At 37.9% G+C, this 14,188-nt stretch overlaps 1 protein-coding gene and 1 non-coding gene across 2 annotated transcripts; one reads left to right on the top strand and one right to left on the bottom strand.

The window, feature by feature from the left end:
• Positions 1-3,473, top strand: LOC145642521 (uncharacterized). Its single transcript, XM_081693727.1, has 4 exons — positions 1-614; positions 825-1,128; positions 2,899-3,117; positions 3,211-3,473. Exons 1-4 carry the CDS (start codon positions 1-3, stop codon positions 3,355-3,357), a joined length of 1,284 nt encoding a protein of 427 aa, XP_081549853.1. The 3' UTR covers positions 3,358-3,473.
• A 5,180-nt stretch (positions 3,474-8,653) lies between these two features.
• Positions 8,654-8,760, bottom strand: LOC145556928 (small nucleolar RNA R71). The gene has a single exon (XR_014092020.1). It is a non-coding gene; the product is annotated as a small nucleolar RNA R71 (small nucleolar RNA).
• Positions 8,761-14,188: the final 5,428 nt, after the last annotated feature.

Genomic DNA, 14,188 nt, shown 5'->3' with positions numbered 1-14,188 from the left:
ATGAAAGAGATAAAAAATTCCCCACAAATTGGTTCTGACCGACTTAGAAGTTTAGCTAATGGTCCTGATTTCTCTGCCTCATTTTTCTCTGGTTATGCCATTAATGGCTACACTTTTTATACTAGTGAGCAAGATGATAAAAGCACTATGCAAATCAGCGGGGTATGTGTTGAAGCGGAAGCGATTCATTTGTCTAGTTCTAAAGATAATCGACCTGTTTATAGCAAAATGCAATACTATGGGGTAATTGAAGAGATATGTGAGTTGCATTATATGGGTTTTTCGATACCTATTTTTGGTTGCAAATGGGCTGACAATAATAACAATGTTGTATGCGATGTTTTAGGGCATACTACTATGAATCTCAATAAGATAGGTCATACAGAAGATTCATACATTTTGGCTAGTCAAGCTAAACAAGTGTTTTATGTTACTGACCCATGTGATAAAAGAAAATCAGTTGTTGTCACATCGAAACCTCGATATGTCATTGATGACAATGATGACAATATTTCTTATGAGGAGAGGTCTACCCCTAGTAAGGTACAAAATGTGGATGATAGTCTTGATGATACAACAAAATATATACGTAGTGATCATGAAGAAGGGATTTGGCATGACAATGAAAATAGTAATGCTAATAATCGACCTAAAAAGCGGCGTCATACAGGTTATTATGCTACTAAAAAAATTTGATTCTTATGGTTCTTGTATTGAAATTTATAATCTGTTCTTGATATAGAGTTTTTAGACAAATGCTTTATTTTATTTGATTTTAATGACACTTCTTAGAGATGATTTCTAATATATTTGTATGTTTGCAGGTTGATGTCAAAAAAGAGAAAGCAAGCAAGTGCTAATGAGGCCTCTGAAACTGGCGAGGGTGAAGAATCTGCTGAGTGTGAGAATCGAAGGGGTCGTACAGTAGCTGCAGTAGTTGGAAAAGCAATTCTGAGTGGTGTCAAAATCCCGTTGGAATGGAATCACAATAAAGTGCCAATTGGGGAAAATAGAGATATTTTTTCATCATACATTGGTGTAGTTGTTCGTGAAAGAGTGAATATCAATTATCGCGACTGGGAGGATGTTCCGAAAGAAGTTATTGATGACCTCTTTAAATTCATTACGGTAAGCTATTTAATTTTTTGGTTTGAAATCTAAATATTGGTTTGGTCATTTTTTTTTGCTGGAGGATGTCTTTGTTTTGTTTTCGATGGTCATACAGTTCTTGAAATAAATTAGCTATACTACTAAGCGAGACTGCAGTTCTGATGAGGCTAAGCATTCATATGCTGATTTTATAAAGAGTTAGTATAACAACAAGGGCTCTCAAGACTGTAAAATGCCAAGGGTATTATAGCTCAAATTATTTGCTTGATTTGGATGATATCGAGAAATCTTTGGTAAAGTTAGTCTTGGTGCCCGATTGTCCTTCTCTTGTAGACCCGTATAGGCTGCTCTTGACCCACTTGCTGCTACATGTGAGTACTTAGCTTAATTAGGAAAAACCATACTAAAACATAATAAAACTAACTGCTGACTTTCCTTCTCTTCTTCTTAATTGTATTTGTCTTCTACTTAATTGGAATTGCCTTGCCTTGAGACTTCCCCTGCTGCTGCCATCCTTGTTGTTGGTCTTGGTGCCCGATTGTCCTTCTCTTGTAGACCCGTATAGGCTGCTCTTGACCCGATTTTATCACAGTGGTTAGGCCAGTTGTGATGATAAGTGTGTCCTGTCAAAACAAAGGGAATTTCCCTTGCCTAAGAGTTTATCACAGTGGTTTGGCCAATTGTGATGCTAAGTGTGTCCTTCTCCTGTTCTTATCTGACCGACAGAAGTAGTCTGCTCTAAAGTTTTTTTTGGCAGCCAGCATAACGTCTTAGTGTAAAAAGTCCAGCTTTGCAGCAGTAAGCTGCCACCTGGTTTGATACAAAATTTTGTATAATAGTTAGTGGAGACATACATTTGCTTATTTGTGGTTGCTATTTAATTATCACAATGCTTTGGATAAATCACTGAAAGTATCTGTGTATGGAGAGTTGATGCTCCTTGGCTTTATATCTTATTTTGAAAGGTCAAACTAAAACGAATGACATTGATAATCATAATGTCTATTAGGTGCATATACTCTGTTTAGTTCCAAACTAAGATGAACTGTAAGCAAGCCACAATGACTCCAACCTTCACAATTGCAAGCAGCATTGTTAAACAGCTATAAGATACATGTGTCACTGCCATGATAAAGATAAATCGGTGCAACTGCTCGATGCCTTCATATGATACAAATGGTTGTTTACCCTATACGCAAAATAAGCAGATAAATTTCAAAACCCAATTATTCAAACTGGAAACAGTTAAGTCAATGACTCAAAAGACATAAGGAGCATCATTTATGAAAGATGCTCTAGTGAAGTAACTACTCTATTAACTTTTAAAATAAAAATAAACATAAGAAAACACATGCCTCAGGACATTTATTTTGATGAAGGACACTCATCAATCTCCTGAAATTGCTGGATATAGTTCTTGAAGTTGATGTTAGAAGAAGAGATATAAAGCCAAGGAGCATCAACTCTGCATACACAAATAAAATTAATAAGTTGATTCATCGTATACAGTTAATTTTTTTGGTGATTATAGTGATAACCAGATCATGATTCATGAATATCTCTAAATTAGACATATACAAGTAACCCCATAGTAATATAGTATTACATGTTTTTTTTTTTTTTTTTTTTAATTGACACTCAATGGAGGTGATCATGAATTGTATCTTTGTATAAAAATTGCTGGTGTAGTATGTATGTTCTGTTTTACTCATTTGTTATTATTCTTGTCTTATGAGTTACATGGTTTTAAACCTATTACATATTAATGCATGTCAATGAATTGTGCAGAGAGGATTTATAGTGCCGGAAGAACGTAGAAATTATGTATTAGGGAGAGCTTCAATCCGGTGGAGAGCTTTCAAGGCCAGATTAAGAAAGGATTGGATGTACGACACCAAGGGAGTAAATCCAAATGTGATTATAAAGAAGCCACCTTCGATATATCCATTTATAACACAAGCTGATTGGACCAAGTTCATTGAAACATATACTAATGATGCGTTTAAGGTAATCTTTGAATTATAGCCCATAACTAATCATAGTTATGAAAAAACCTTTGAAAACTGGGAATTAATTGTTTGTACATTATTATATTGAAAGGAACTAAGTGACAAGAATCGAGAGAGGGCGAAAATGAATAGTTCAAGATATCGAGGAGGTCGAAAAGGGTACTTGTATTTTGAACAAGAGATTGTAAGTTTAGAAATGATTATGTCAGATTTTTTGTTGATTTTTTTTAAGGAATAACAGTAAATAATCAATTAAGGGATGACTTTTAGTTGTTAAATGGCGTTGTGTAATATGTATTGTCAGGCTGCTGAACTGAAATGATTATGTCAGACTTTTTGTTGAACTTTTTTAGGAATAACAGTAAATAATCAATTAAGGGATGACTTTTAGTTGTTAAATGGCATTGTGTTATCTGTATTGCTAGGCTGCTGAACTTCAGAAACAAGGAGTGCAAGTTAGAGACATGCCTCGACATTTGGTTTGGATAAGAGCTCATTCCAGACAAAAAGATGGTGCAATGACCTTTGACAATCCTGCTGATTTTGAAATAGCTCAAACAATTGTGAGTTTGTTTCTACTTTTGAATCAAATAAATTATTTGGCTATAATAGAGTACACTACCTTAATTAGGTTGTTTATTATTGATGTCAGAAAGAATTGGAGGCTCAACAAATCCAAGGAGAAATTGAGGCCACTGGTCGGAATGATATCCTAGCGAGAGCATTAAAGAATCCTGATCATGGTGGTTGTGTTAGGGGCGTTGGGTCGGGTGTTACTAATAAGATGTACTTTGGCTACAAAAAACCATTACCACAAAGTCAATTGCAATCAGATCTCAAGTGTCTAAAATCAAAATTAGAAAATGTGGTTAACACACAAAATTTTTTGTTGTCTTACTTAATGTCAAGTGGTCAGGTTAACGCGGAGCAATTGAAAGAACTTGGTGATTCAAATGGAAACCAAGTTTCCTATCAGTTAGCGGGTATCCAAGCTGGTGGATCTGGTGGCCAAGGTTTAGATGGCCTTGGCTTGGGTCGTGACAGTTGGCTTCAAGGTCTTAGCTTCCAACTTGCCTCAGAGCAAAACAAAGTTACCCATCAGTTAGCAAGTGTCTAAAAGGAGGGTGGTTCTGGTGGTGAAGAGTTAGATGATCATTTAGATGTCTTTGGCTCCAAAGGTGACCAAGGGGTTCGAGGTTTCAACTTCCAAGAGCAGAATTTTCAAGCATGTGAGGTTCAACCCGAGCCATACCATGTTGCGTGGCCGGAGGAGGAATATGTGCTAGAAAATGAGAATTTGGAAACGCATGTACTCAATAATGAACAAGACATTACTGGCCAACCATTTCCAAAGGTAACATTATTTCATAATACTTATATGTTTGATGTAATTACATATATCCTAGATTCTTCTGATGGTGTTAAATTATAGACTACTACATCTTATCAATCCACAAAAAGTTTATTAATACCATAATCCATATTTAGGGAGTTGATAGTCTTTGTTCCTTGGCAATTAAGAGTGAAAAAGGGGTCGATATAGTTGCTATTGGAGAAGTGTATGTTGGGATGGAAGGAGAAGTTGTCAAGCATCATTTCAAGCCCGTCCCAAGTGGTCATTATCGAGTTTGTGTTAAAGAAGAAATCAACCCAAATGCACCTCTGCCATGTCCTGAAGGGGAGATAAGATTCATTTTTCAAACTTTAAATTATTATTTAATATGGCCTTCTCACTTGGTTTTTCCTATAAAGAAGGTAAAATTCAGTTTTAAATTATAATTTCTCTTAAACCTTTGTTCTTAATTCTACTCTTAATTCCAGCTTTATTTTGGTAACGATTTCTCTTATCTTAATCTTAGTTGTTTATTTTATTCCTTTAATCATGTCTTACTTTATTGCTTTGATTAGTTTAGTTTTTACCATGTGTGAGTAGTTCTATTTCTAGGGTTTATGGGGATCCTTAAATAATATGAAGGGGAAATTTATTGTTGTTAATTATCAATGCTAGAGTAATTTCCTATTGATTGATTTAATGCTTTGTGACTAGATTAGGCCTGATCTTTTATGCATGAGTTTGACAATATTGATTCGAGCTTCGACATATGAGAATTGATGTTTAGGTCTAGTTTCAATAGGCAGATTAATTTATAAATGGTTAAGTCAAGATTCGAGAGATGAGATTTAATACCGGAAGATTAATTCTGTGATTGTAATACGTAGCGAAAGCCCTTTACGATCTGGTTAATTGATGCATTGATGATTGACTATTATTGATTTTTGATATTGCATGATAATTTCTTATTGAATTGTTTTAACGCTCTACAATTATGGCTTGTGAAAGTATAGCAATATTGAATTGACGAATCGAGCAGATGTTAATTTGATATTAAAGGCTATTTTCAATAGGAACTTAGATCTAGTAAATTGCGAGAGCCTGTTAGATCTATGTTGATTAATAAATTGCGAGAGCCTGTTAATCATGTTATTTATGCAATGTCAATGATTGATTATTATGTTTTACCCTGGAGTATTATTTATTGGTGAACCTATGCCCTAGATCCTTTTATATTATTTTCTCCTTATTCTTGATCTCCGTAGTTTAGTTTATCATTCAATTATAAATATTGGTTACTTCATAATCTAGATTATATTAGTTAATTAGGAATAGAAAGATCCGTTTCTCTGTTGATTCGACCCTACTTACCTATCTACTTTAGTTAGAGGATTTAGGAATTACTTTTGATTAGGGGATACGACTTTACCATGTCAAGTGTTAATGTGGTTCAAAGTTATTCTAACAAACCCCCAGCTCTTGTAAAAGATCACTTGGAGGCGGTATCTTGTGTTGCATCCCTTTCAGATGAGATAGACAAATGGCAAAAGGAAGTTGATGCAATAGAAAGAGCACTCTACACTGTCGGTCTTGGCTTCGAGGATGAGAAGGTGGAATTGAACAAGCAAGTTGTGGAAATTGAGCCTACAATAAGTGTTCCGCCAGATCGAGTTGCAAGCGCTAAATGCAGCGACAATTCGAAGCAACCCTCGATCGAAGAGGGATCTTTAGTGCGTAGCATTGAAGAACCCCCAATACAAGTCGAGGATCCACCAGATAAAGTGAATTGGCGTCCCACAGGGTATGTCAGGAAGCCACGTCGTGGCTGATATGTCCATTTTATATAGTATTTTACCCCCGTCCCTTGGTCATAATTAGTAGTGTTTTTGGCTCTTTAGAGCCACTTCTATTACTAATATGTGTTTTCTAGTGTTTTCGTAGTTTTGGTTGAGTTATGCAGGGAATTGCACCTTTGGAGCATTTTCCCGGGATTTTTATGAAGCAACTACGAGCATTAGAGGAGCATGACCGTCGTTGAAGCCCAAGGCCGGCTAGAGCCATCGAGCCGGTGATTAAGGGCTCGGTATTCGGAATACCGAGGTTTGGACCGAGTATTCAAGACCCGAAGAGGAGATTCAGATTGGGCCGAGGAGTCGAGCCCAATCGGAAGTCCAAAGCCTCGAGGAGCCACAAGGGTCCGATCGGGCAAGCTTAGCTCGATCGGGCAAGATGCGCAGCAAGCCAAGGATGTGTGGCCCAAGGCGCGCCCGATCGTGCGAGGCTTAGCACAATCGGGCGGTGCTGCTGAGAAGAGTGTGCTAGCAAAAAGGCGCGCCCGATCGGGCGGCCTTTAGCCCAATCGGGCGCGTATTTCTGGAAAGGCACTTTCGACGAGCAATTAGTTTCTAATTAGGAGTTGTTTTAGTTAGTTTTTCAGTACGTTTTTAGGACGATTAATTCACTTATCATCTTCTTCCTTAGAATTTCTCTCTCTACTTAGTTTTCTCTCTCTTAATCTCTCTCTAAACCTTTGTTCTTAATTCTTTCATTAATTCCAGATTATTTTGGTAACGATTTCTCTTCCTTTAATCATATTTATTTTATTCCTTTCATCATGATTTATTTTATTACTTTGATTAGTTTAGTTTTTAATATGTGTGAGTAGTTTAATTTCTAGGGTTTATGGGGATTTAATAAATAATATGAAGGGGTAATTTATTGTTGTTGATTATCAATGCTAGATTAATTTCCTATTGATTGATTTAATGCTCTGTGACTAGATTAGGCCTATCTTTTATGCATGAGTTTGACAATATTGATTCAAGAATCGAGAGATGAGAATTAATGTTTAGGTCTAGTTTCAACAGGCAAGTTAATTTATAAATGGTTAAGTCAAGATTCGAGAGATGAGATTTAATACCGATAAATTAATTGTGTGATTGTAATAAGTAGCGAGAGCCCTTTACGATCTGGTTAATTGATGCATTGATGATTGACTATTATTGATTATTGGTATTGCATGATAATTTCTTATTGGATTGTTTTAATGTTTTACAATTGCGGCTTGTAAAAGTATAGCAATATTAAATTGATGAATCGAGCAGATGTTAATTTGATATTAAAGGCTATTTTCAATAAGAACTTAGATCTAGTAAATTGCGAGAGCCTGTTAGATCTATGTTGATTAATAAATTGCGAGAGCCAGTTAATCATGTTATTTATGCCATGCCAATGATTGATTACCCTGTTTTACTCTGGAGTATTATTTATTGGTGAACTTATGCCCTAGATCCTTTTATATATTATTTTCTCCCTATTCCTACTCTTTTTAGTTTTGTTTCTTATTCAACTATAAATATTGGTTACTTAAATAGTTTAGATTATAATAATAAATTAGGAGTAAAAAGACTAGTTTCCCTGTAGAGATCGACCCTACTTCCCTATCTACCTTAGTTAATGATTTAGGTAATTATTTTTGATTAGGGGATACGACTTTACCCTGTCAAAATTTGGCACCGTTGCCGGGGAAACGGTTTTATTTTTATTTCTGATTGTTTTTGTAGTCTAGATTATTTCTCTTTTGTCTCAGAGAGCGTTAGTTCTCTGAGACAAATCTCATATTTCCTTCTAGTTTTTGTTTATGCCCAGGTGTTCCAGATCAAGTTACATCCCATTCGATCCTAAGATCGAACGTTCCTTCCATAGACAGAAAAACTTCTACAAGCAAATCCTGGCGGATTCTGGTGATAATAACAATAATCACCGCGATCCTCCAACTTATTCTAGCAATTCAGAGACATCATCAGACACAGAATCAGAGATGGCGGCTCCAAAGAAGCTTAGTGATTATTCACAACCAAAGCTTACGGATTTTCCACATCTCATCCCTACTCCGGCTCTTGATGGGGTTCAATTTGAAATTAAACCTCAATTTATAATGATGATAGAGAGGAAGCAATTCAGTGGAGCAAAGGGTGAAGACCCGAATCTTCACATTGCCGACTATTGTCAATATTGCAACACCATCAGACAAGCCGGGGTCACTCAAGACCAGATCAGGGAGATTCTCTTTCCCTTCTCTTTAACTGGAAAAGCTAAATTATGGTTTAATGGCTTAAATAGAACTACACTTGGTATAATTGACTGGGAAACTCTTGTTTTGAATTTTTATAACAAGTATTATCCTGCAGAGAGAACAGCAGTACTACGGAGTGCGATTCAGAACTTTGCCCAAGAAGCCGATGAGTCTTTATATGAGGCTTGGGAGAGGTTCAAGGACTTACAAAGAGAATGCCCTCACCATAATTTAGCGCAATGGCAGTTAATCCAAGCCTTTTATAACGACATTGGAAATTCTTCTAGAATAATTCTAGACTCTACAGCTAGTGGGAGATTTATGAATCTTAATGTTGATGATGCAGGTCAGGTTATTGAAGATATGGCGATACACAATTCCCAATATGGGAATCCCAGAGGATTTGCTAACAAGGGGAAACATAGTGTCGACTCTGTATCCTTTTTGCAAGCTCAACTGACCTCTATTTGCCAAAAATTAGATAATCTGAGCACTGCTAATGTAGCTAATGTTTCTGCAATTAATAATAATTCTAATGAAGCTTTCTGTGAAAATTGTGGTATTGTAGGTCATTGGGAGCAGGATTGCAGGAGTTCCGTGGAGCAAGTTAATGCCTTCCAAGCTTATAGGCAGAATAACCCATACTCCAACACTTACAATCCTGGGTATCGGAATCATCCATACCTTTCCTACTGGAGCACTAATGTTCAAAATCCACCACCACAAGAACCACAGGTGCCACAGCAACAGCAGCAGAAATATTATCACCCCAATGCCAGCCAGAAGAATCAACCACAACAACCCCCCTCATCTTCCGACCCTTCTTTGGGGGAAATTAGAGCAATGTTGGTCAATATGCAAAAGAACATGGAGAGCAGGGATGCGACAATTGATCAAATTCTAGCGCATAATAAAATTGTAGATAATCAAATTGCGCAGCTCTCCGCTACTCTACAAGCACGCCAACAGGGAGACCTGCCGGCACAGCCGACTAAGCCTACGGATCAAGCATTTGCAATTACTCTAAGGAGTGGTTCAAACTATGAAGGGCCCTCTATGCCCAGAGTTGATGAACCTATTTTATTAAATACTGCTAATCTTGATTCCATTAAACCAAACAATGTAGTTGATAGCCCTGCAGGGCTAAAAGATAATACTAACATATCTAATTTTACATTGCAGGGTAAAACTCCAGAGAAGGTGGCTACTCCAGACAAGAATAAGAATGCTCAAAAGCCAATCATCAAACTTCCTTTCCCCAATCGTCAATTGAAGACAAACTTGGATAAGCAGTTTGGTAAGTTCCTGGAGGTGGTTAAAGATTTGAAGGTAACAGTTCCCTTTACTGAATTGATCACACAAATCCCCTCATATGCAAAATTTATGAAGGAAATTTTGACGAGAAAAAGGTCTATTAGTGAGGTAGAGACAGTAGCTTTCACTGCAGAGTGTAGTGTCGTACTTCAAAATAAGTCTCCACCTAAATTAAAAGATCCGGGTAGTTTTCTATCCCTTGTCATATTGGCAATCTCTTGATTGATAATGCATTATGTGATTTGGGTGCTAGTGTTAGCGTCATGCCATTATCTGTGTGTTCTAAGTTGAATATGGGTAAATTAAAAGCTACCAATATAACTCTGCAAATGGCCGACCGTTCTTTCAAATACCCCCTAGGTGTTTTAGAGGATGTTCCCGTTAGAGTAGGTAAATTTTATATACCTGTAGATTTTTTTGTTCTTGATATGGCTGAGGACATGCAAACCCCGATTATTTTGGGTAGACCATTCCTTAACACTGCAAGAGCAGTCATTGATGTAAGAAGTGGTAAGCTAACACTATCAGTAGGGGATGATAAAGTGGTTTTTAATCTGAATAATGCCCCCAAAAGCTCCATGACTGAGGAGAAATGTTTCAGTGTTAATGTGGTTGTAAATTATTCTAACAAGCCCCAAGCTCTTGAAAAAGATCCCTTGGAGGCGGTATCTTGTGTTGCATCCTTTTCAGATGAGATAGACAAATGGAAGAAGGAAGTCGATGCAATAGAAAGAGCACTCTACAATGTTGGTCTTGGTTTCGAGGATGAACAAGTGGAACCGATCGAGCAAGTTGTGCGAATCGAGCCTACAGTAAGTGTTCCGCCAGATCGAGTTGCAGGTGTTGAACGTAATGACAATTTGAAGCAACATTCGATCGAAAAAGGGTTTTTAGTGCGGAGCATTGAAGATCCCCCAGTCCAAGTCAAGGAGGACCCACCAGATAAGGCGACTTGGCGTCCCACAGGTTATGTCAGGAAGCCGCATCGCAGCCTAAACATCGCTAGACCGGGTGAGAAACCACCCGATCAAGCATTAGGCCAAGGGTCCTAGAAATTGTACTTGGTAAGAAGGTCGTGCGGGACCTAGATAAACCAGCGCTTTGCGGGAGGCAACCCGTATTTCATGCTTTCTAGATTAGTTTTTCTTTCTTTTCCTTATGAGAGGAGAGAGGAGAGAGGATTGCATTTGATGAGTTTTATGAGTTTTTGTACAGGTCTAAAGGAAAAGAGTTAGCCAAAAATTGAAGTAAAGAAGAAAATAAAAAAAATCAATTTATGGCCTCGGACCTGACCGGGCGAAGCTCGCCTGATCGGGCGCGAGAGTGAGTTTAGAAAAAGCTTAATTATTGCTCGACCGAGCACAAAATTTGACGTATACGGACATCTTCGATCGCCCAACCGGGCGCGAGAGAAGAGTGATTTTTGGGCATTAGATCACCCGATCGGGCGAAGGCCGCCCGACCAGGCGCGAGAGCAGCAACTTAAATCATACCCAGATCGCCCGATCGGGCGACAGGCCGCCCGACCGGGCGCGAGACATCCGCCCCTCTTCTTCTTCTTCTTCTTTTTCTTCTTTCTTTTCTCATTCTTATTCTCTTTCCTCCATAACTATGTCTCTCTAAAACCTTAAAACCCCTACCTTCTCTCTAAGATTTTCTCTTCATTTCTCACCAAATCCAAATATTTTTACATATTCTTAATCCTCTCTTCATCCTCTACAATCTTATATGAAAATTTTCAAATTCCATTCAAATTATTTTTCATACCCATTTTGTACTATGGCTTCAAAGAGGGCTCGATCAATTTTCGGTAGGAGTTCTAGTTCGAGGGATGAGTACGACCCGGATTTACAACTCCCCTACTGGCCAACAATCCGTATAGCTAGCCAGGAGCAAAAGGAACGGCTAGAACACCTAGCCGGGCCCGAGGTAATTCCTTCACGGTGGTTACACCGCCCTACTTTAGAAACTTATGGTTTGTATGATTTTGTTAAACAATTTTTAAATGACATAGGCATGAGAAAATTCGTTGACATGCATTATCCTACATACCGTGAATTAACATGTGAATTCTTGTCTTCTTTGAAAGTTGTAAATAGTCGAAACGGACCGAACTTAATTTTTAGGTTGAACAATAGAAATATTAGTTTAACATATGTTTAATTTTGTAAATTATTTGAATTGAATTCTTAATTACCATTCCAATGGCATGTTGATTACCAAATGGGTGACATTTATCATGCTCTGACTGATTTACCTACCCCTGAACCCCAACATGCTAGTACAAAACCTACCCATCACCCTATCCCAAAAATCTGGCAAAGATTTGCAGGATTGTATTTTCTTGGTAGGAACGAGCCTCATAACGCCCAAACCAACGAACTAGCTGTTATAGGACACTATGTGTATGGTTTGGGAAACTTAACATAGCTAGGTATATCATCCATCACTTAGCTAGGCATGTCACGGCTAGTAACGCCGCTAGTACTCCTATCCATCTTGGTGGCCTTATCACTAGAATAGCTATTAAGAAGGCCGGTTTTGTAGAGACTAGACCCCACCAGATGACCAACTGTGGATCAGATGCCTACATGACCACTAGGTACCTAGAAGAGTTGGGTTGGGTACGATCGGATGGTGAGCAGACACCCCACTGGTGTATTAGGACTGGAATCGAGCAGCCATTGCCCATCTTCTCCCTACCTAGTCCTGACTTGACCATTTTTCCCCCGGGCAAGCGTCCTACACGTATGACCTTTTAGTTGCCAACGCTAGGGGGCAAGAACCACCAGGTGCACCACCAGTTCCACTACCCCAGCCTAAGACCGAGGTAGCATTTTCTCCACCTCGCATGTCTCACTCCGTCCCCCATGTTGAATCTGACCTAGTTTGGGACCTTCAGAGTATAGGTCAGGCTTTAGGCCGTATCGAGCATTCTCACACTAACCTTAGGAGGATGGTAGGCTCTATTGACCATATGTTAGGGTACCTTGAGAGGAACCAGGGTAGAGCTCTCTACCCTATGTACGATGATTATGCTCGTCAGGGCAACATTTCCGACGATGCTATTTACCCTGACTGGTTTCAGCCTCCACCCTAGGGATACGATAGGGATCCCACTGCCCATGAATTTATACTGACTATTATGCCTTCCATGGGTACGGCCAGGACATTTCTTTCGGGGGACCGGCGGGGGGGGAGTTTTCATGCTGATTATTTTGGTGGTAGGCTGGTAGCTCTTCTGGTGCAGGTAGCCGTGGAGGTGGAGGTTTCGGCTCCATGGATGAGGATGATGAGGACTAGCTATGCTGGGCTAGTTCCCGAGCCAATGAGGACATTGTTTGATTCTGGCTTGGGGGAGATTTTGGATTTGATATCTTTCTTTTTCTCTTTTCTTTTGTTTTTGGTGTGTTTTCTTAGTTTAAATTTATTGCTTTCTAGGTTAGTTTTATTACTTTCTTATATATTAAAAATACAAAAAAAATTGAAAAATAAAAAAAAAATCCAAAAATACGTTCCAATGAATTATAAATCATGCTTCCCTGTGCCCCATACTTGAGAAAATTTATTTTAATTCTTGGTATATGATGATAAATATTGTGGATTAGTTGATCATGATTTGATGTTTGATTGCCTTGAAACCTTAACATGAGTCAATTTTGTCCAACTACTTGTGAATATAGTGCTTGACTAGTTGATTTGGTTAGGAATGTGTGATAGTTTCTGGTATGTCAATGAATTTGAGTATTGATTTGCAACTATAAGTAATGTTTATATGACTCATTATTATGCACATTGTGGAAGACGAAGGCGTTCATTCTTTTAGGTAGCCTTCAGATGATTGTAGATACATTTGTTTCCTTCTTGCTACCCATGTTGTTGCCTTGACATTTTGTTTCTATTAGCCATATTACAAGCCGATTTGCTCCATTGGTTACTAGTCCCAAGCTTGGTTTGGGGGAGCTATTAGTGAGTGAGGTGAGGGAGTTTGTGGTGTGCTTGAAAAAAATAAAGTATGATGTTATGAAAAAAAAGAAGTTCAAGAAAAAGAAAAGAAAAAAAATAAGTGAACTTCAAAAGGAAAAAAATTGTTCAATGTTCAAATGTTCTAGTTGGAGGTTGAAGGAAAGAAAAAAAATTGAGCTTCAATGAAAAACTCAAGTTTGGAAAATAAAGTTTGTTTATTCACTCCCGTTCTTCATTATTATATTCTTATGAGTGAAATTGTAAGAGTTGGGATTATTTATATTGATTGGAGTTGTATTTGGTGGATTATTGCTGGGGTTGAGTTGTGTAGGAGATTTTGATCATTATTTATTTTGATCATGGGTTTTACTAGGATTTGCT

Source organism: Chenopodium album, chromosome 8 (assembly GCF_948465745.1).
Source record: "Chenopodium album chromosome 8, dcCheAlbu1.1, whole genome shotgun sequence".
NCBI lineage: Eukaryota > Viridiplantae > Streptophyta > Magnoliopsida > Caryophyllales > Amaranthaceae > Chenopodium > Chenopodium album.
Note: the sequence above shows the minus strand (reverse complement) of the source record. Positions and strands in the feature narration are given on the sequence as shown.